The 18,519-nt window shown below is 42.6% G+C and overlaps 4 protein-coding genes across 14 annotated transcripts in view; 3 read left to right on the top strand and 1 right to left on the bottom strand.

Annotated features, from left to right (window-relative positions):
• Positions 1 to 6: 6 nt before the first annotated feature.
• Positions 7 to 3,966, top strand: LOC135110608 (UDP-glucosyltransferase 2-like). 2 transcript variants are annotated; one of them, XM_064023116.1, is made up of 10 exons: positions 7 to 279; positions 662 to 934; positions 1,168 to 1,361; positions 2,055 to 2,150; positions 2,233 to 2,326; positions 2,406 to 2,521; positions 2,642 to 2,775; positions 2,914 to 3,133; positions 3,284 to 3,427; positions 3,660 to 3,966. In XM_064023116.1, exons 1-10 carry the CDS (start codon positions 103 to 105, stop codon positions 3,802 to 3,804), a joined length of 1,593 nt encoding a protein of 530 aa, XP_063879186.1. In that variant the 5' UTR covers positions 7 to 102; the 3' UTR covers positions 3,805 to 3,966. The 2 variants fall into 2 exon arrangements, with proteins under 2 accessions (XP_063879186.1, XP_063879187.1); XM_064023117.1 differs by having other exon boundaries at positions 8 to 279; positions 2,430 to 2,521.
• A 1,429-nt stretch (positions 3,967 to 5,395) lies between these two features.
• LOC135110609 (UDP-glycosyltransferase UGT5-like) overlaps positions 5,396 to 18,519 on the bottom strand; it is an 88,455-nt gene continuing 75,331 nt past the window's right edge. For 4 of the 8 annotated variants that reach the window (XM_064023124.1, XM_064023121.1, XM_064023125.1 and 1 more), the window contains 9 exons: positions 7,900 to 8,172; positions 7,508 to 7,701; positions 7,310 to 7,405; positions 7,058 to 7,151; positions 6,868 to 6,959; positions 6,489 to 6,622; positions 6,095 to 6,314; positions 5,802 to 5,945; positions 5,396 to 5,629 (listed from right to left, as the gene is read on the bottom strand). In XM_064023124.1, the coding sequence (XP_063879194.1) occupies positions 5,485 to 5,629; positions 5,802 to 5,945; positions 6,095 to 6,314; positions 6,489 to 6,622; positions 6,868 to 6,959; positions 7,058 to 7,151; positions 7,310 to 7,405; positions 7,508 to 7,701; positions 7,900 to 8,172 (1,392 nt within the window). In that variant the 3' untranslated portion in view covers positions 5,396 to 5,484. Of the gene's footprint in view, positions 5,630 to 5,801; positions 5,946 to 6,094; positions 6,315 to 6,488; positions 6,623 to 6,867; positions 6,960 to 7,057; positions 7,152 to 7,309; positions 7,406 to 7,507; positions 7,702 to 7,899; positions 8,173 to 8,536; positions 9,014 to 18,519 lie in introns of those variants that run through there. The other 4 variants (XM_064023126.1, XM_064023127.1, XM_064023120.1 and 1 more) reach the window with 3 other exon arrangements.
• Positions 10,462 to 15,487, top strand: LOC135110610 (UDP-glycosyltransferase UGT5-like). 2 transcript variants are annotated; one of them, XM_064023129.1, is made up of 11 exons: positions 10,462 to 10,552; positions 10,923 to 11,163; positions 11,666 to 11,938; positions 12,359 to 12,552; positions 12,835 to 12,930; positions 13,045 to 13,138; positions 13,241 to 13,332; positions 13,415 to 13,548; positions 13,706 to 13,925; positions 14,072 to 14,215; positions 14,396 to 15,487. In XM_064023129.1, the coding sequence occupies exons 2-11, from the start codon at positions 10,987 to 10,989 to the stop codon at positions 14,538 to 14,540; spliced, it is 1,569 nt and encodes a 522-aa protein (XP_063879199.1). In that variant the 5' UTR covers positions 10,462 to 10,552; positions 10,923 to 10,986; the 3' UTR covers positions 14,541 to 15,487. The 2 variants fall into 2 exon arrangements, with proteins under 2 accessions (XP_063879199.1, XP_063879198.1); XM_064023128.1 differs by having other exon boundaries at positions 10,498 to 10,743.
• The window catches only part of LOC135110606 (dipeptidase 1-like), a 125,574-nt gene continuing 123,417 nt past the window's right edge, over positions 16,363 to 18,519 (top strand). Inside the window, exon 1 of one of the 2 annotated variants that reach the window (XM_064023114.1) lies at positions 16,363 to 16,542. The gene's annotated coding sequence lies outside the window, so the exon portion shown is untranslated. Of the gene's footprint in view, positions 16,563 to 18,519 lie in introns of both variants that reach the window. The other variant, XM_064023113.1, reaches the window with a different exon arrangement.

Genomic DNA, 18,519 nt, shown 5'->3' with positions numbered 1-18,519 from the left:
TCTGCATAACTGCTTTATTCAGTGAAGGCTACTCGCGCTGTGCATGAGTGGTAGGTGGTCCAAACGACACATGTTTGTAGGGAATTCTGATGCTCTGGTGACATGAGGATATTTGGAAAGATGGCGACAGTGGTGGCAATGTCGGTAGTGGTGATGACTCTGATGGTGGTACAGGAGAACAATGCAGCGCGAATTTTAATGGCGGTGCCCATTGGATCCAAGAGCCACGGAAACTTCTACATGCCCCTCGCGGAGGAGCTCGCCCGGCGGAACCACACGGTAAGCTGATAAAAGCGTCGTCTTGCTAAAGTTCGGGTTGGTAGTCTACAGATGCCCATGAATCACCTGGACCAGTCGCGTCATAGTGACGTCCATAACAGCGCACGAGTAACATCGCAAATATTTATCGGTCCATTTGTTTTTAGTTTTGTAACAGCTTCACATCATCTTTTCTTTATTATCTCACATTTTAAGCTTCCTCGCACAGATAGATTTGTTCACACTGGATGAATAACAAAATTATGCTTCTTCAATGGAAGATCGGTAACTAGACAAAAAAAATTAAATGATATGATGATAATGGGTACTTTGCACACACACACACACACACAGAACTTTTCTAAACTCCACATTTTAGTATTACCTCATATTCTCCCTTCAGGTCACTTATGTAACAGGATATGAGATGTCCAGCAGCCACCCAAACATCAGAGTGGTGGTTGTGCCCGACGTGAATATATACGAGAAAATGCCAAACCTTTTCACCACGGACACATTCACTGCTATGGATGCCATCTATGACGACTTGAAGGAGGTGTGCATCAAGGCCCTGGCCTTCGAGGCAGTGCAGAGACTCAACGACGAGAAGTTTGATCTACTCATCCTTTGTGCTGCTCTGACTGAATGTTTCCTTTCATTTGCACACAAACTGAAGGTTCGTAGGTTGCATATGAAGTCTGTGGCTCTTACTTGTTACTTCTGTTACAGGGGACGGTGATAATAATGATGATAATACCAAAACTATTTCTAGTACTGTCACTACTATTTTCCTCCTAAGCATCTCTTTATTTGCTCCCATGGAACTGGGCCGCTGGCTGGCAGGTGTTTTGTGATATGGATGGCATAAAACACATTGATGATGTCAATAATGATGAAATAATTTGGCAGGTTCCGTTCATCTACATCTACTCAAACAAGTTTGTTGGAGCATATGCTGCATTAGCAGGATCACCGCCCTTCCCATCCTTGGAGGCCAACTTCGCGCTTGATCTGGAGTACCCTCTCACCTTCACGGGACGCATGATGAGCACTGCTCAAGACCTATTTGATGTGTTGTTCAACGACTGGGTATTTATTCCAAGGCATGTGGTGGAAATAAGGCACGAGAGAATTCTGCTTATTAAGAGAAAACACCATGCCTACAATGTATTTACAATTATGTAATATATTATACCATGGGAAAAAAAAAGTATATATATATATATATATATATATATATATATATATATATATATATATATATATATATATATATATATATATATACACACACACACACACACACATACACTAACAGAATTACCTGGTGTTTCCAGGTTTTGTTTTTCAAAGCAAGTTTTATGACCCTACCTACCTCAGTTGTTTGTTCGCTTAGGTTATTAACAAAGCTAAGTTTACTTTAAAATGAACCTAAAATATACGTCCGTTTTCTATTGTATATGTCCTCTGTCCGTAGCCATTAAGTTTGTGTTATCATCACGAATTGGATTACGGTACCAGATTTCCCTGAACAATATAACGGTTTTAGGTTGGAAGTAACTAAGACATAGCTCATGTCATTCCGCTGATCAAGGGGAACCATCCTGTCAAATTTGATCTCAATGAGTTCAATGGTTTTTTTCGCGAAACCCGGACAGACCCACCCAGCCACACACACACACACACACGTCTGCGTGTTTATATATTATATATATATATATGCTTTACCGTCGCAGCAGGAGCTCCCCTTATAAAAATCATCTTTATTTTACTATTCTAAATTTTACTAATCACAGTTGGGATGATGAGTGCCGCGCCCGCAAGCTGTGCCCTGCAGACATGCCCTATTTGGGGGAACTACGATACAACAGCAGCCTTTTCATTGTCAACAGGTGTGTGTGTGTGTGTGTGTGTGTGTGTGTGTGGGTGGGTGTGTAGCCATGCCTAATCCTCTCTACTTTTCCGGGCCATGAGCGTGAGGACGATGGAGAAACCAACCTTGCCCTTCACGCCCACCTTGGTGCACGCCGGAGGAATACACTGTCGACCCGCCAAACCTCTCCCTGAGGTAAGAACTTCGTTTTACTCTTATATCTTAACGTTTTGTTGCCAAACAACATTAGCGTGTGCACTTTAATGCTCTACAGTCATGCGCTCCCTCTCGCCATCAGGACCTGCAGCAGTGGATCGCTGGAGCTGGGGAACCGGGATTCATATTCTTCAGTCTGGGAACCTTAATCAAATCTTCCGATATGCCAGAAAAGTAAGTGCATTAACACAGACACACACACACACACACACACACACACACAGACATGTACGCGCGCGCCAAAGAAAGAAAGAAGTATCTTGAATAAGCAAACTGAGATCTTTGTCGCAACAGGTACCTGAAGGTGTTGGTAGAGGTGCTCGGGTCCCTACAGCAGAGGGTGCTGTGGAAGTGGGACAAGGAAACCATGGAAAGCCTTCCACCCAACGTGCGGCTGGTCAAGTGGGTCCCGCAGCAGGATATTCTCGGTCAGCTTCTTGTCTCTAAGCTCCGTGATGGGACGGTTATCGCCAGGGGAGGGGCATAGGATATAGAGTGGCACACTGAGGAAAGTATTAACAAAATTCAACCCTCATAGCAAACTTCTTCTTTTGTTCTCCATGTAGGCCACCCGCAGCTTCGCCTCTTCATAACACACGGGGGTCTGTTCAGCACTCAGGAGGCCACCTACCACGGGGTGCCAATTCTGGGCATTCCAGTCGCCATTGATCAACACTACAACATGCGGAAGGTGCAAAAAGAAGGCTGGGGACACGTCTTGTACTGGGAAGACCTTACCTATGACAACTTGCGAGGACACATCTTGCAGCTCATGGATGACAAAAGGTTTGAAATTACTCCGCATACATGCTTGACTTTTCAAAGTAACAACAAAATTCACCTCAAATTTTTCAATATTTGAGAAGAGTAAGAGAGTTCGGAGGAGGGGATGGAGGTAAACTGTCCTTATATCAATGCCATGTTGGGGCCACACAGGATACTGGATGAAGTTCACCAGCGCTCCAGGTTGATGCGAGACCAGCCAATGTCACCAACAGACTGGGCGACATACTGGGTGGAATACGTCCTGAAACACCAAGGAGCAAGCCACCTCCGTTCTCCAGCTGTGTACATCCCTTGGTTCGTCTCAAGTCGTGTATCTTCTTCCGCAGCCACGACTGCTATCCTTATTCTGGTGTTGCTCGCGAAGGACTTTAGTTCACTAATTTCAGAATCTGATAAATTGATTTATATTGTCCTTTCTGTAGGATGCTTTCATTTTTATTTCGTATCACACAAAGAAAAATGATTCTAGTTAATGAGAGGACTGTAAATCTTCATACACTTGCATAATTATTGTGTTTACATGCAGGTACCAGCTGTACAATGCGGACGTGTGGGCGCTGTTGGTTGTGACGACGATGTTGACCACAAGCCTGATGTCTTGGCTGTCCTTTAGGATTCTTCGAGCGCTGATTCGCTGGTGCTGCGCTTCAAGGAAGACGAAGAAGGAATGAACCCAATCGTGCCTTTAAGATTTTCTGCCTAATAGAAAAGTACATAAAAGAGAAAAAATAATATATACGACTTATAGGAGAGAGAGAGAGAGAGAGAGAGAGAGAGAGAGAGAGAGAGAGAGAGAGAGAGAGAGAGAGAGAGAGAGAGAGAGAGAGAGAGAATTCCGATTAAACAACTACTAGATCTGTGGCGTAGAGACAAAGGGGTTATATCTTAAACACACACACACTGTGGTTTGCTCGTTGACGTTATTGTGAGTGCAAAACTATCATCTTTGTAACACACACACACACACACCCCTCCCTGGTAGACATTGACTTCACACGCTGGGCGCCCAGCATCTAAGGCCTCTACTCCCGGCCGTGCCTCGCCACCCACCCACCGCTGCCTACAGTGCTGCCTAAGCTCGTGTGTGCCCGTATCCACCAGGGTTTTTCTCTCGGCGCTGCGTGCCTTTGCCCTTACCTGCAGGACCGAGCCTTGCCTTGGAGACTTCACACACCACCAACCTCATATAGTTTAATTCAGTTTTCATTGTAAAACATTTCCACTTGTCACTAATTCCCTACACCTTGTAACCACTAAGAACCCTTTAAATATATATATATATATATATATATATATATATATATATATATATATATATATATATATATATATATATATATATATATATATATTCTGTGCAGCAATATTAATAAACCGTATATCATTATTATCATTATATTCGTTATTATTACACAAGCTGGATTCACGTTGAGAATGTCTCATGTGAGCGCCTATTTCATAAGAGCTTATCATGAAATTATATTGATCCTTCTAGTGTTTACAAGTTACCTATTAACTCCAGCCAGCAGTAATGAATCTACATAACACAAAACTGAAGGAGTTGTAATACCATATGGTGTGTATTTCGTTGCAATCGGCTACGTAGTTCTGTAAGGATCGGGCTGGGCACGCCTGGACTAGGTCGCTCAAATGCAGGATCCAACCACTTTAGCATAGTCTCGTTTCGCTCTTAATTACCTTTGTATAAATGTACCGTCGGCAAAGCAGTTATGTATAATGCAAAAGTGTCTTGCGTAATCTGAATGCAGTTATCAACACAAATTTGCTAAAAATAATAAAGGAAATTTAGATCTATTTTCATGTTTTTAAAAGCAACAAATTAGGTCTCCGAAAGTGATGGAAAGCATTTATGTGATAATGGAAGGATGGCTTTGACCTTGATTTAATAGATACCCAAACATCTCCAGGCTGGTACCTGACAGCCTTTGGTCCAGGAGCCAATACATTACAGTCCTGGACAGAGACACCCCCCGGTATAACTGAAACCTGGAAAGTGGCACTCACTTCCTAAAAATCTTTGTGCCTCATACCAAACATTGCAGTGTGGTAAAGGGCCACTGCCTGAGGAAAGGATAATGATGGAGGTGTGGTGTGATTCCAATGCCCAAACGGTCAATTTATTTTTTTAGGCTCCATTAGTACACAAGACAAGAATCTTCGAACATGCGTTTAAAAGATAGCAAAAACCATGATTTTAGTTGGACTTTCTAAAGATGATTAGGTCATAACTGAAACTCATAATAATGTAAAACAATGTATTTCCGAATACAATCGTTCCTCTTGAGCCGCATTATGTATGTAGTGAGAAGAGTGGCGTGCTGAGGGTTTACTTACTCTTTCTTAGTCTTCCTTGGGCCACAACAACAATGCACCAGTGCTAGAAAGACTCTATAGAAGACCCAAGAAGTTAGTCCCAAAGTCAGCACAGTCACCACCACCAATACCGCCCACACGTCCACGTTGTACAGCTCGTACCTGCAGACACGTGAGGGAAATGATTACAGATAACTAGACGAGACAACTGTTGAAACGTTTATTTAAGTGCTTAAGTTTCTTGGATGATGGATATGATAGTGACAAAGTATCTCACAAATAACACAAATAATAGGGAAAGATATGGAAATATCAATTACAATTGGACACTAACCACGGGACCTGGCCGGCAGGGGATCGAAGGTGGACTGCTCCTTGGTGTCGAAGAACATACTCCACCCAGTAGGAGGCCCAATCGCCTGGCGACATTGGCTGGTCATGCATTATTCTGTTTCGCTTTTCCACTTCCTTTCGCACGCTGCGAGACCAGAACGGTGTTACGGTGTTTCCCAGGCTTTAAAGATGTCTTGGTAATTTGACAATGACTCCAGGACATACATAAATTGTGGTCGAATAATTTATCACAGTTAACTTAGAGGATATTACTATCATCATACTTAAACCTACATAGGATCGTCCATGACCTGCAGGATGCGGTTACGGAAGTTATCATTAGTGAGGTCCTCCCAGTAAAGGGTACGACCCCATCCCTCTCGCTCCACCATCCGCATGTTTTCATTTTGTTCCATAGCGACTGGCATACCCAGCACTGGCACACTATGGTATGTGGCCTCCTGGAGACTTAACAGACCCCCATGTGTTATGAAGAGTCGAAGCTGTGGATGACCTGTCCATGAGAACGATAGGAAGTAAGCAGTCATCTTTGTAGTGGCATCTTCTGTCTAAACATCCCAACAGTCTCTTCTTGGCCCAGCACTTGAGAAAGCTGTAAATACAATTACGTACTTTCTTCAAGTGTTCCTGACTCCAACAACCGATTCTATGAAGTGAGTTAACTAACCGAGAATATCCTGTTGCGGGAGCCACTTGGACAGTCGCACGTTGGGTGGGAGGCCCTCCATGGTGTTCTCGTCCCACTTCCACAGAACCCGCTGGTGTAGGGACCCGAACACCTCCACTAACACCTTCCTGTATCTTTGGTAACAAATGTCACAATGGTACCACAACAATCTGTGCCCTGCTTACACACAGACACACACACACACACACACAGGATAAATGTTAAGTATTTCCCCACCCCCTCTGTACATTTTCAATTTGTTAACTGCCTGAAGAATAAACCGTTTTTTTATTATTATTATTATTATTATTATTATTATTATTATTATTATTATTATTATTATTATTATTATTATCATTATTACACTAGAAACACTTGCTTTTCGTCCATGGTGGAGGGTTTGACGAGACTCCCCAAACTGAAGAAAATAAACCCAGACTCTCCAGCGCCGGCGATCCACTGCTGCAGGTCCTGGTGGCAACGGGGTTAAAGCAAGAGTGAAAAAAAAATCTTGCGTTACATTATAGATGTACGTGGTTAAAATAAATACATAAAGCAAGCGAACTTACCTGAGGGAGTGGCTTGGCAGGTCGACAATGCATACCTCCAGCGTGCACCACTGTAGGCGTGTAAGGCAGAGTTGGGATCTCCATTGTCTTCACGCTAAAGGGCAGAGTGTGGGTCACGTTTTGTCTTTATAGTCTTCACATTATTTTTTTTTTCATGTGAGAGAGGCACTGGACAAGGGCAACAAAAAAGCGTGAAAAAAAGTCCCACTGAAGCTCCCAGTCCTAAACACAATTTTTCATTCAATTACCCACCTATTGGTGATGAAAAGGCTGCTGTTAAGTCTGAGCTGCAGCAGGCTGGGCATGTCCTTAGCACACAGCTGACGCGCACGACACTCTGCATCTTGACTGCATGAAATATAAATGAATTAACAATACACACACACACACACACACACCTTAGTGTTTGTATGAGTATATGATTATATGCTTTTCTCTCTCAATATATACCTCGAAACTATGGACCAATCGTAGTACGCTGTGAACTGAATGTTGTAGAGAGTGCTGATCATGCGTCCCGTGAATGTGAGCGGATACTCCAAGTCGATGAAGAAGCCAGTGGTCAGGGAAGGGAAGGCTGGAGTTCCTGATAAAGGGGCGTACATTCCGACAGCCTTGTTTGGGTTGACGAAGATAAATGGAACCTGCAAAGGTACCGGGTGATTCTAAACTTTGCTTCAGCTTAGGTAAACTGGCTACCAATTACTTTAGTAGTTAAGAGAAAACTATATGAGTTGGTGGTACTTTTTTATAATCTCCGTTTCATGATTAGATAAATGTCTATCATCTGCTTAAATAGTATATGTTGCAAACGAAATACGTGAATATAGAATGGAACAGACCTTCAGTTCATGGACAAACGACAAAAAACACTCGCTGCCTACAGCTTGCACGAGGATTAAGTCAAACTTCTCTTCTCTGAGACTCTGCACCTCCTCGTAGCTTAAAGCCTTGACGCAAGCCGTTTTCAGGAGTTCGAGGAGGAAGCTCACAGCTGTGCGTGAGTCACTTTCGAAAAGATTTGGTATCTTGTTGTATATCTGGATGTCAGGTATGAACACCATTCTGATGTTCGGTTTCTTGGTCGAAAACTCATATCCTGTGATACAGGTCACCTATGGAGAGAGAGAGAGAGAGAGAGAGAGAGAGAGGCTGTGGGCATTCAGGAGAATCAAGTCTGTATTGGTGGGATAGTGGAATACAAAGTGAAGACATGATTATGATGCAAATTTCAACATTCCGATGACTAGTTACGTTTGAGCTCATTAACTGCATTCAACCATGTGTGACTGAGAAGCCAATAAGATATTAATGATAGAATCATTGAGTTGATTTACACTTTGTCACATCTTAAGAAAAAACAAAAGGCAACGCTGCAGTGCCAGAGAGTAAAGTAATCTAAAACCCCTAAAATTGAAACGAGTCCCACTGCACTACGTTCATTACTGTCATTAAGGAGTCAGATTCTCTAATACTTACACTTTTCAGTAATTTACGTACCGTGTGGTTCCGATCAGCAAGATGCTCCGCAAGGGACATGAAGAAATTTAAGTGGCTCCTAGTACCGATGGGAACCATCATCAGGATTCGCGCTGCACTGGTCTCCTGCACCACCAGCACCGCGACTACAGCCGCAAATGGCAAAACTTTTTCACACAGTCTCATCTTCCTTAGCGATACGAAGATGCTGAACAGCACTAGCTCCTAATTAGTCAAAGTATGGCAGTTTGTTCGCTATGCAAGAGTTTACAGGTCCAGGTGTGTTCAATACTGAGTTCCGACGATTGTTTGCACGTGCACTGACCTGTTTTGTAGACACGTTCAGTTATTTTTTGGGAAATATACACTGAAGTTTATTATTTGATATGCCTAAGTCTGAGGCACCTTAGAAGCACTCAGATATTGAACTGAGGTCGGTATAAACTGGTATTGAGTGGCATGGGACCGATGATAACACGGCTACAGCAACTTCAACACGGTATCAGTTATGGCAAGGTGACCAAGATAAATGCCTTGACGATCACATGAATTCATTATCATCAAATGACCCGCTCCCCTTAAGATTTTGCTATGTATGTATATATAAGCATTATTTTTACAAAGATTTGAGTAGCTTTGCATCTCGCCAGGTTCCCTTCATCTTTGTAAACCCAAATATAATCGCGCCAGCGTTTGTTGCGCTGTTAGGAATTCCGGACTTTCCATCACTGAGCGCCAACTATTTCCTCGACCTGGAGGTAATTTTACTTACAGTATTTTCAACTAGTGTATAGTGCTAATGCCGGACACAATGATTCGTCCGAACTCTGTGAGGGTATCTTACAGCTGGTAAACACAAGCAAACCGTCTTTCTCTTCTCAATATATCTAAGTGTCGAGAGATTAATTGGTAATGAGTTTGCGCCACTGTCTGTAATAAATTAAATCAATCAATAAATCAATTCATCAAACTATTTATGTTCTTTTTTCCAATTGCCGCAGTCAAGAGAGGCAGTGTCGTGAGCGTCAGCTGTGTCCAGATGACATGCCAAGCCTGCACGACCTACGACGCAGAAACAGCCTCTTCATCACCAACGTGTAAGTGTGGAGGGAAGTGTGTGGAGAGAAGTGTGCGGAGGAGCAGGCAGGCGACAGGTAACAAAAATGAGTATGACCCTGTCTTATTTTTTTCAGTGTGAAGACAATGGAAAGCCCTAGCTTGCCTTACACGACAACTGTGGTTCACGCCTGTGGAGTACACTGCAGACACCGCCAAGCTCCTCCCCGAGATAGGAACTCCTCTACTCTTTCTTCTGTAATTATGCAACTAGGAAAAGTGTGTACGAGTGAATTAGACAACGAAACGACCCAGCAGTGAGATTTACCATCTCCTGAAAGAAACTGGAGTGAGTTTGCTGCTGTAGAGGTATCACGTTGTCATGTTATCTTGCGTGTCTAAAAAATAATTTACTCGAATACTAACAGACCGAAGGTTCTTGACAGAAACCATGATTGCAGTGCTTGTCTAAAATTACTACTACTCATTCCTATATATTTATGTAACGTATACTGAGAAACAACGAATCTGGAAAAAAAAGAATCTAACCTAGCAAAAAATTATAAACAGAACGCTTTGAGAATGTGTTTCTGGAAGAAGAGGCGAGTCATCATGCATCTTGCAGCTTCGTTGCTAGCATCTTGGGTTTAGCTTTCTGTACCACAGCAGAGGAGGCGAAGCTAAGCCATTTGTTAATTGCCTTGATCCTTAATGACTGAACACTGCTTCGTAGCGTTCAAGATTCCCGCAAGGCAAACATTGTGGTGATGGGTACGACTACTTTTCTCGAGCATAAGAGCCGTCTGGTAGTTTGGCTATTATCTCGTGCTCACTGATAGTTTACCGGTGGTGAAAACGCTATTTATCTTATTACTCTCAGTGCCTAGTGTGAATGCGCCTGCCTAATTCAGCTCCACAGCGGCAGTAGTGTTCATGTAGCAGAGAAGAGAATGAAACCAAGTAACTTTTTTGTTTTTCAAGTATAATGAACCTAAGAAAACATGGTTATGAAAATAGAACTTCGTGATGCTGAAAGTATGGTTATCTTGTTTCTTTTAACGAGTAACTGAGAAAACCTCTGTAGCATTTGATTGCAAACTTCGTGAAGGGGCCCTGATTGCTTGCATATTTGAGGACACTCGCGACATCAGGTAATACTTAATTACAGCCACAGCTACTGTAAATAATTTTCGTATAAGAACTCTGCACCTAGTTTTAATAATTCAGTAAATGTTATCTTCAGAGCTTAACAAACATATCTCTCGGCCATCGTGATAACACGCCGTCACTATCTTCCATTGGCCAGCTTTCCACTCCAACTGTCTTTCAGTGACTAGTAGCAGCTGCGCCTCAGGCCTATTTGTGCTGGGAGAGGAACCCAACGCGCCAGTAACATGAGACTGTTCGGTAAAATGGCGACGGTCGTGGCAGGGGTGACAGCGGTGGTGATGCTGTTGGAAGTGCACGAGATTAATGCTGCACGGATCCTGATGGCAGTGCCCATTGGTACCAGGAGCCACGAGAACTTCTTCATGCCTCTAGCGGAGCATCTTGCTCAGCGGAACCACACGGTGAGCTGCAGTAATTTTAATGATTTTCCGGAGGAAATATTGTATCCGATCATAAAGCTGTAGTATTAGGATAAGTGGGTGGGACTGTGGTGGTGGTGGTGACGGTGTGGTAATGCTTTGGAAGGGGCAGAACTTTATTCCTCGGTCAACCAACAGACGACTTCCCTAGGCGAACCTACAGGGTGAGGCATTAAGCATGCATAAGCTGTCGCACCACTCCTTATCTGTATTATCTGAAGACGACGTTCTATCAAAACATTAGAGGAAATAAAGCTACCTTATTTTATCTCGTGTGTTATCACCACCAGAACCCCACTCACATATCAAGGTGTCTGAAGAACAGATAGAAACCAGTTTCATACAATTAAAATCACTTGCATGAGAAAACAATTTTTTTTAATTTATTTATTTCCATGCATATGAACGCATATAGCAAAGAAGCAGAAGTAAAGATTATTTCCACGTTTTGAGTTTAAATTTGATTTAATATTTTTTTGTGGAGGTGACCTACTTGTCAGGGTTCGAATCAACCAAAGGGAGACCAAACATTCGAGTGGTGTTCGTGCCCGACGTCCACTTCTTCAAAAACTTGCCAAATCTTTTCACTACGAATGTGAACACCGCCTTCGCTGGAGTCTACGACGACATGCTGCAGGTTTGCGTGAAGGCCTTAAGCTACGAGGGAGTGCAGCGCCTTAATGATGAGAAGTTCGACTTGGTCATCCTGCATGCTGGACTCACCGAATGCTTCCTTTCGTTTGCTCACAAACTCAAGGTTTGTTTGGTGAACACTTTTAAATATGAAACGAATATTCTCCACACACTATGTTATATCATATTATATTATATAGTATTATATTATATTATATTATATATTTGTGAGCCCTAAATGATTTGGGACCCAATTGTTCCAAGTACCAAATGATTTCATACCCCAATGTCTCCGCGTCCAAAATGAACTGGGGAGTGTGGACCAAAGACATTGTTGATCACATGACTTCATTATCAGTGTGGACCAAAGACATTGTTGATCACATGACTTCATTATCAGTGTGGACCAAAGACATTGTTGATCACATGACTTCATTATCAGTCTCCCCAATATCAACTGACCCACTCCCTTTGAGTTTGAGATTTTGCTATGTATATATATGCATTATTTTGATAAAGATTGAGTAGTTTTGCATCTCACCAGGTTCCCTTCATCTTTGTAAACCCAAATAAAATTGCACCAGCGTTTGCTCCGCTGTCAGGAAGTCCCGATTTTCCATCACTGAGCGCCAACTATTTCCTCGACCTGGAGATCCCGCTCACCTTCAAGGGACGCACGATCAACACCCTCTACAATCTGCTTGGGACTCTGTCCACCGAATGGATGATACTTCCAAGGTCTCTATTGTAAAAATGTACTCATTTATGATTTATACAATGATTTATTTATTTATTTTTTCAACTAGTGTAAAATGCTAAAGCCGGACGCAGTGATTCGTACGAACTGTGAGGGCATCTTACAGCTGGTAAACACGAGCAAACCGTCTTTCTCTTCTCACTATATCTAAATGTCGAGAGACTAATTGGTAATGAGTTTGCGCCACTGTCTGTAATAAATCAAATCAATCAATAAATCAATTCATCAAACTATTTACATATTTTTTTCTCTAACTGCCGCAGTCAAGAGAGGCAGTGTCGTGAGCGTCAACTATGTCCAGATGACATGCCAAGCCTGCACGACCTGCGACGCAAAAGCAGCCTCTTCATTACTAATGTGTAAGTTGAGAGGAAAGTGTGTGAAGGGAAGGGTATGTGAAGGGAAGCGTGTGGAGGAGCAGGCAGCCGACAAGTAACAAAAATGGGCATGACCCTGTCTTACTTTTTTTTCAGTGTGAGGACACTGGAAAACCCAAGCTTGCCCTACACGCCGACTGTGGTTCACGCCGGTGGAATACACTGCAGACCCGCCAAGCCCCTCCCCGAGGTAGGAACTCCTCTACTCTTTCTCCTGTAACCACCTACTCAGGGACAAAACACGCTCTTGTCCATTCTAGCTCAATACCTTTACCTTCTCCCTTTTCACCAGGACCTGCAGCAGTGGGTCGCAGCTGCTGGGAAGCCAGGCTTTATATACTTCAGTCTGGGAAGTTTCGTCCAGTCCTCCGAAATGCCTGAGAAGTGAGTGAGGTGAAAATAGCTGAATATTCGTGAGAATGAAAGCACATTTTTTGTGAAATTACTGTGATCTTTACGGCAACAGATACCGGAAGGTGTTGGTGGAAGTGTTTCGGTCCCTGGAGCAGAGAGTCCTCTGGAAATGGGATGAGGACACCATAGAGGACCTGCCCCCTAACGTGCGACTGTCCAAGTGGCTCCCTCAGCAGGATATCCTCGGTCAGTTTTCAAGTCTTTCATGAATTCTATTGGTGACATTCATGTTTATCGATGTCTTACCTTTAATATCATTAGGGGAAGTACGCAATCTGGTGTGAGGTGGCAACAGGTACATATGACAGTGGAATAACTCGCTTCCTTCTTTCTTGGTCGGTAGGTCATCCCCAGATTCGCCTCTTTATAACTCACGGGGGTCTGTTCAGCATTCAGGAGGCCACCTACCACAGGGTGCCAATTCTGGGAATGCCAGTCTCCATCGATCAGCACCACAACATGCGGATAGTGCAGCAAGAAGGTTGGGGGCACGTCTTATACTGGGAGGACCTTGCCTATGACAACTTGCGCAGCCACATTCTGCAGCTCTTGAATGATGCAAGGTGAGAGAATGAGGGATGCTGATGAATACTAAAGACTCTGGTAGTATATGTATCTCCCATGAATGAACGTGGCTGAGATGAACTACAATCAGTAACAATACATCAGGTCTTGAAATTAAAAGTCATCCCACGCCTTGGTATTGCAGCGTGAAGGAAAAAGTTGAATGGCGCGCCAGTATTATCCACGACCAGCCAATGTCACCGGGAGACTGGGCGACCTACTGGATTGAGTATGTGTTGCGGCACCAGGGAGCACACCACCTCCGCTCTCCCGCCGTCGACATTCCCTGGTAGGTGCATCCTCGCCCTGTTGCCCCACGAGGGAGTTTAAGCCCCTCTTTCATGGCAACAAATCAGCCTTTCATTTCCTCTTGCTTCTATTATGACGTAACTCGATTGCCTCGTCTACCACGAGCTTATGCTTAATGCCATCCTACTTAAGAGTGTATTTCATTTTTCCCTGTGTGTAGGTATCAGTTGTACAACGTGGACGTGTGGGCGTTACTGGTGGCGATGACACTCACAAGTTTGATCCTGGGTTCCTGGCTCTCCTACAGGATTCTTCTAGTCTTGGCCCGTTGCTGCTGTGGGTCAAGGAAAACGAAGAAAGACTGAGGTTGTATTTAAAGTTACAGTCACTCAGGATGTGATCATTATTACTTGAGCGAACAGAAGAAAAGTTCCTTACTTTGGTAAATTATTTAAAACTGTAATTCTTTAATAAGCAGTTCTCCACAACAATAAGCTCTGCATTACCCCCCACGAAGCTAAAGGAGAGTTTTATACGTTGAAAGAAACAGTACATTTCTAAGGAAAACACCATCACCACAGGCAGGTGGTGCATATTTTGTATGTTATACCGTAAGACAACTTTAAACTATTCAAATCTTTGTTGTACATTTCCATTAAAACCGCAAAATCACTCTTGAAAATCTAGCAACTTCATTTAGAGTCTAAAGTATCTCAGAATACAGGGCAGTGCCTCACAATCTTCCCCACTGAGATTTCTTTTATTGGTTATGGTGATTTTCGACTTATCAGCACGGTCTTGTATCTTTTCTTGGTGCTGTTTTCAAGTACCATCTGTGCAATATGGACGTGTGGGCATTGGTGGTGATGACAGCGGTGGTGATTGCAGCCTCCGCGTCCCTGCTTTACAGATCAAGGAAGATGAAGAAGTCGTTGTCTTAACAAGTATTATCTTCACTCACTAAATGAATATTTCTTCCCAAAGTAACGGGACACGAAGAAGAGAAAACATTGTTATATATATTTTCTTATGGTTTCACTGTGCTAAAGAAATACCGAAAAAAAGTATGTTCTGTGTACTTAAGTGTCAATCAGAATGAAGAATAACGTTATTGCATTCCACTGCATCTGTTCTTTTGGTATATTAAAATACAATAGCAGGTAACTAAATATGATACTATGTAGTCATAAGCCACTTTAGTGTCAGGTGTTCATGGGAGTGAAAGATGAGCTACTGAGACACCATGGCAACAACCTGTCTCCCTTCTGACATGCATCGTCTTCCATGATAAATAAATAAATTTAACAAGCCACATGACAGTTTTGCTCTATTCCACAGCAGTCACCGTTAGCATGGCACCGTTTTTTTTGTCCTGGAGTACGAAATTTTGGGGTAACGTCTTTATTCTTAATCTAACGTACTGGGCGAGTTGAAGCCAGGGAGGATGTGGTTAACAGCATAAATAGATAAATAAATAAATAAATATAACAATAACAATAAATGTAATTATTCTTTCTCTCTCTCTCCATATGAAGCAAGTAAGTAATGACACCGAGTATGCGCAACCACCATCACTAACGAAATCACTGATGAAGACTTTTTGTGTGAACAGTCTTGAAACAGATTACAAAAACGGTAAGTGAAAGTGAAAGGCTGACAAACAGGATTCGTGAACTGACAACAGCCCTGTTCAGACCAGAGCTAGCGATACTTTTAAAAGGAGGGGCAACAAGAACACAGGAGACGGGAGCCGATCGCTTGAGTGTGTTTTAATTTGTTTTGGTCTAATGTCACCTTGGGCCATTCACAGGAATACTGAAAACATTATTTAAAGGTGACATAAATCTTTAGCAATGAGAAGCCACAGTCGGGATGAAACTACAGACCAAGAGAACACAAAACGGAGCCGAAGTTGAGGAGAACACAGCAAGCGTCCGGCACCAAAGTCAAATTAAGAATTAGTGAACGAGTTTTCGATACAACTGTTTTTTTCTCGTATTTGAGGCATAAATGAGCGATGGCATACAATAAAACAGCGAGAGAGAGAGAGAGAGAGAGAGAGAGAGAGAGAGAGAGAGAGAGAGAGAGAGAGAGAGAGAGAGAGAGAGAGAGATAGAGAGAGATAACTATATAGACTGTAATATTGGAAAAAAAAGGGTAGTACAACATGTTCATACATACATACATACATAGGTACAATGAGGGATGGAGAGAAGCGAGGGCGGGGAAGCGAAGGAGGATGGGGAGGCTGTGCACTGCGACCTGATAACTGGCCGAGGCACCGCTCTGCTCCACGTGACAGTGTGTAACAGAGCGCCGGAAAGAACGGACGCACCCTCTCACGGAGGCTTCTCACTGGCGTGTGTCGTGCGTGCGGTTATGCTTACGTATGTGTGTATGTGTGTGCGTGCGGCTCCATGCCTCTTCGTGTCTCACCGTCGTGGTCTCTCTTACACTCTCTCGTCGATATCACATTGACACGTTTAGAAATTATTCGCATGAAAAAAAAAAAAGATATGTTTGAGGAAAAGTTTTCAGTGCATTACATACGTATTGAAGTGGTTGTATTGTGGTTATGAATGATTTTATATGGATTTCTTAAACATTCATTGAAACTTATTTTTATCCGTAAAAAAAAACAACATGATCTCTTTCTCCGTCGTTTTAACTACGTGACGATGTGTGTGTGTGTGTGTGTGTGTGTGTGTGTGTGTACGTGTGCATGAAAGTATACTGGAAGGTAATATTTTTTCCCCTCTTCATAAGCAACTGTTCCGCTGGTAAGGCAACGTTTGGGTCTCTTCACAGTTGACACGGAAAAAAAAAAAACTACCCTTCATCTCATATTCGAAATCAAACAGAACTAACTAGCTTTCGATAGATATTATAACCAGCAGCAGCAGTAGCAGCAGTAGTAGTAGTAGTAGTGGTAGTGGTAATGGTAGTAGTAGTAGTAGTAGTAGTAGTAGTAGTAGTAGTAGTAGTAGTAGTAGTATCATTACCACTACCATTAGGCCCACCACCATCATCACCACCACCACCAAAATACTACTACCAATAATAACAACTGCAATAATAACAACAATATCATCACTATTTCTAACTATCATTATTACACCAATTCTAGAGCGAAATAACTCTAGAAAAACAAAACGAAACGATCATCTAATCTTATCATGTCTAAATTAAGCATCGCTATTAGTAATTTTTGCCGTCACCACCACCACCACCACCACCACCACCACCACCACTAACTACACACATCCCATCTATAAGCCGTTGCAACACAGATTATATAGCTCATGATGATAATAGTTGAGCATATAAACACAATCTTCTCTTATTTATACCCCTCTCTCTCTCTCTCTCTCTCTCTCTCTCTCTCTCTCTCTCTCTCTCTCTCTCTCTCTCACAGTATCCCGAGGGCCTTCACGACTACTTACAACAAAAGCGTAATTAACTCCTTAAAAGTTACCTGCAATGTACAATCTCTTTGAGGGACATGGTAATATATTTGAAGAACTCTCCTCTTATTTTACTCTTGTGTACAGCAGCGGGTCTTTTCTACTTACCTTATTACCTTAGTGTTTTTTTTCTAATATTTTTCTTCGCCCGTGCCTTGCTAACCATACTGAACACTAATCCGGGAACAAAATTGAGTTATTGCACTGGAGGTAAAGCTCTCTCTCTCTCTCTCTCTCTCTCTCTCTCTCTCTCTCTCTCTCTCTCTCTCTCTCTCTCTCTCTCTCTCTCTCTCTCTCTCTCTCTCTCTCTCTCTCTCTCCAAATTAAATGTACATATTCTTCCTTATATTCTACATTTAGAGAGAAACTAGCACACACATACATACATACATACACACACACACACACACACACACACACACACACACACCTGCTGCTGCGGTCCCCTCCGGCTGCAGCAGCTCAAAACCTACCTAATGGTGGGCGTCAGTGCTAATGACCGTACATTGCCTTCGTGGTCAGGGAATTTACTCAATATTCGCCTCCAACGTGTAACGCATCCAACTCCATTGATTTTCAGATAATTATTGAGATTTCTTAGTAGCTGATGTGTAGTGTTGTGTTTTGTTTTCCTCCTCCTCCTCCTCCTCCTCCTCTTCTCATTTTCATATTACAATGTAAGTGGAGCGGAGAGAGGCGAAAAATATGTATATGAACGAGGAAGTAATGATGCATAGCAGTGAGGAAATGAAGATGACTAGAAAGATCATAAGATACACACTTGAACGGAAGAAACAAGGAAGCGGTCATATTAAATTGCATACTTTAGAGAGATGACAGTAAAAGCGAATGTACTAAAGAGTGCAATTATAAAGATAAA

Source organism: Scylla paramamosain, chromosome 20, assembly GCF_035594125.1.
Source record: "Scylla paramamosain isolate STU-SP2022 chromosome 20, ASM3559412v1, whole genome shotgun sequence".
NCBI classification, from domain to species: domain Eukaryota; kingdom Metazoa; phylum Arthropoda; class Malacostraca; order Decapoda; family Portunidae; genus Scylla; species Scylla paramamosain.
Note: the sequence above shows the minus strand (reverse complement) of the source record. Positions and strands in the feature narration are given on the sequence as shown.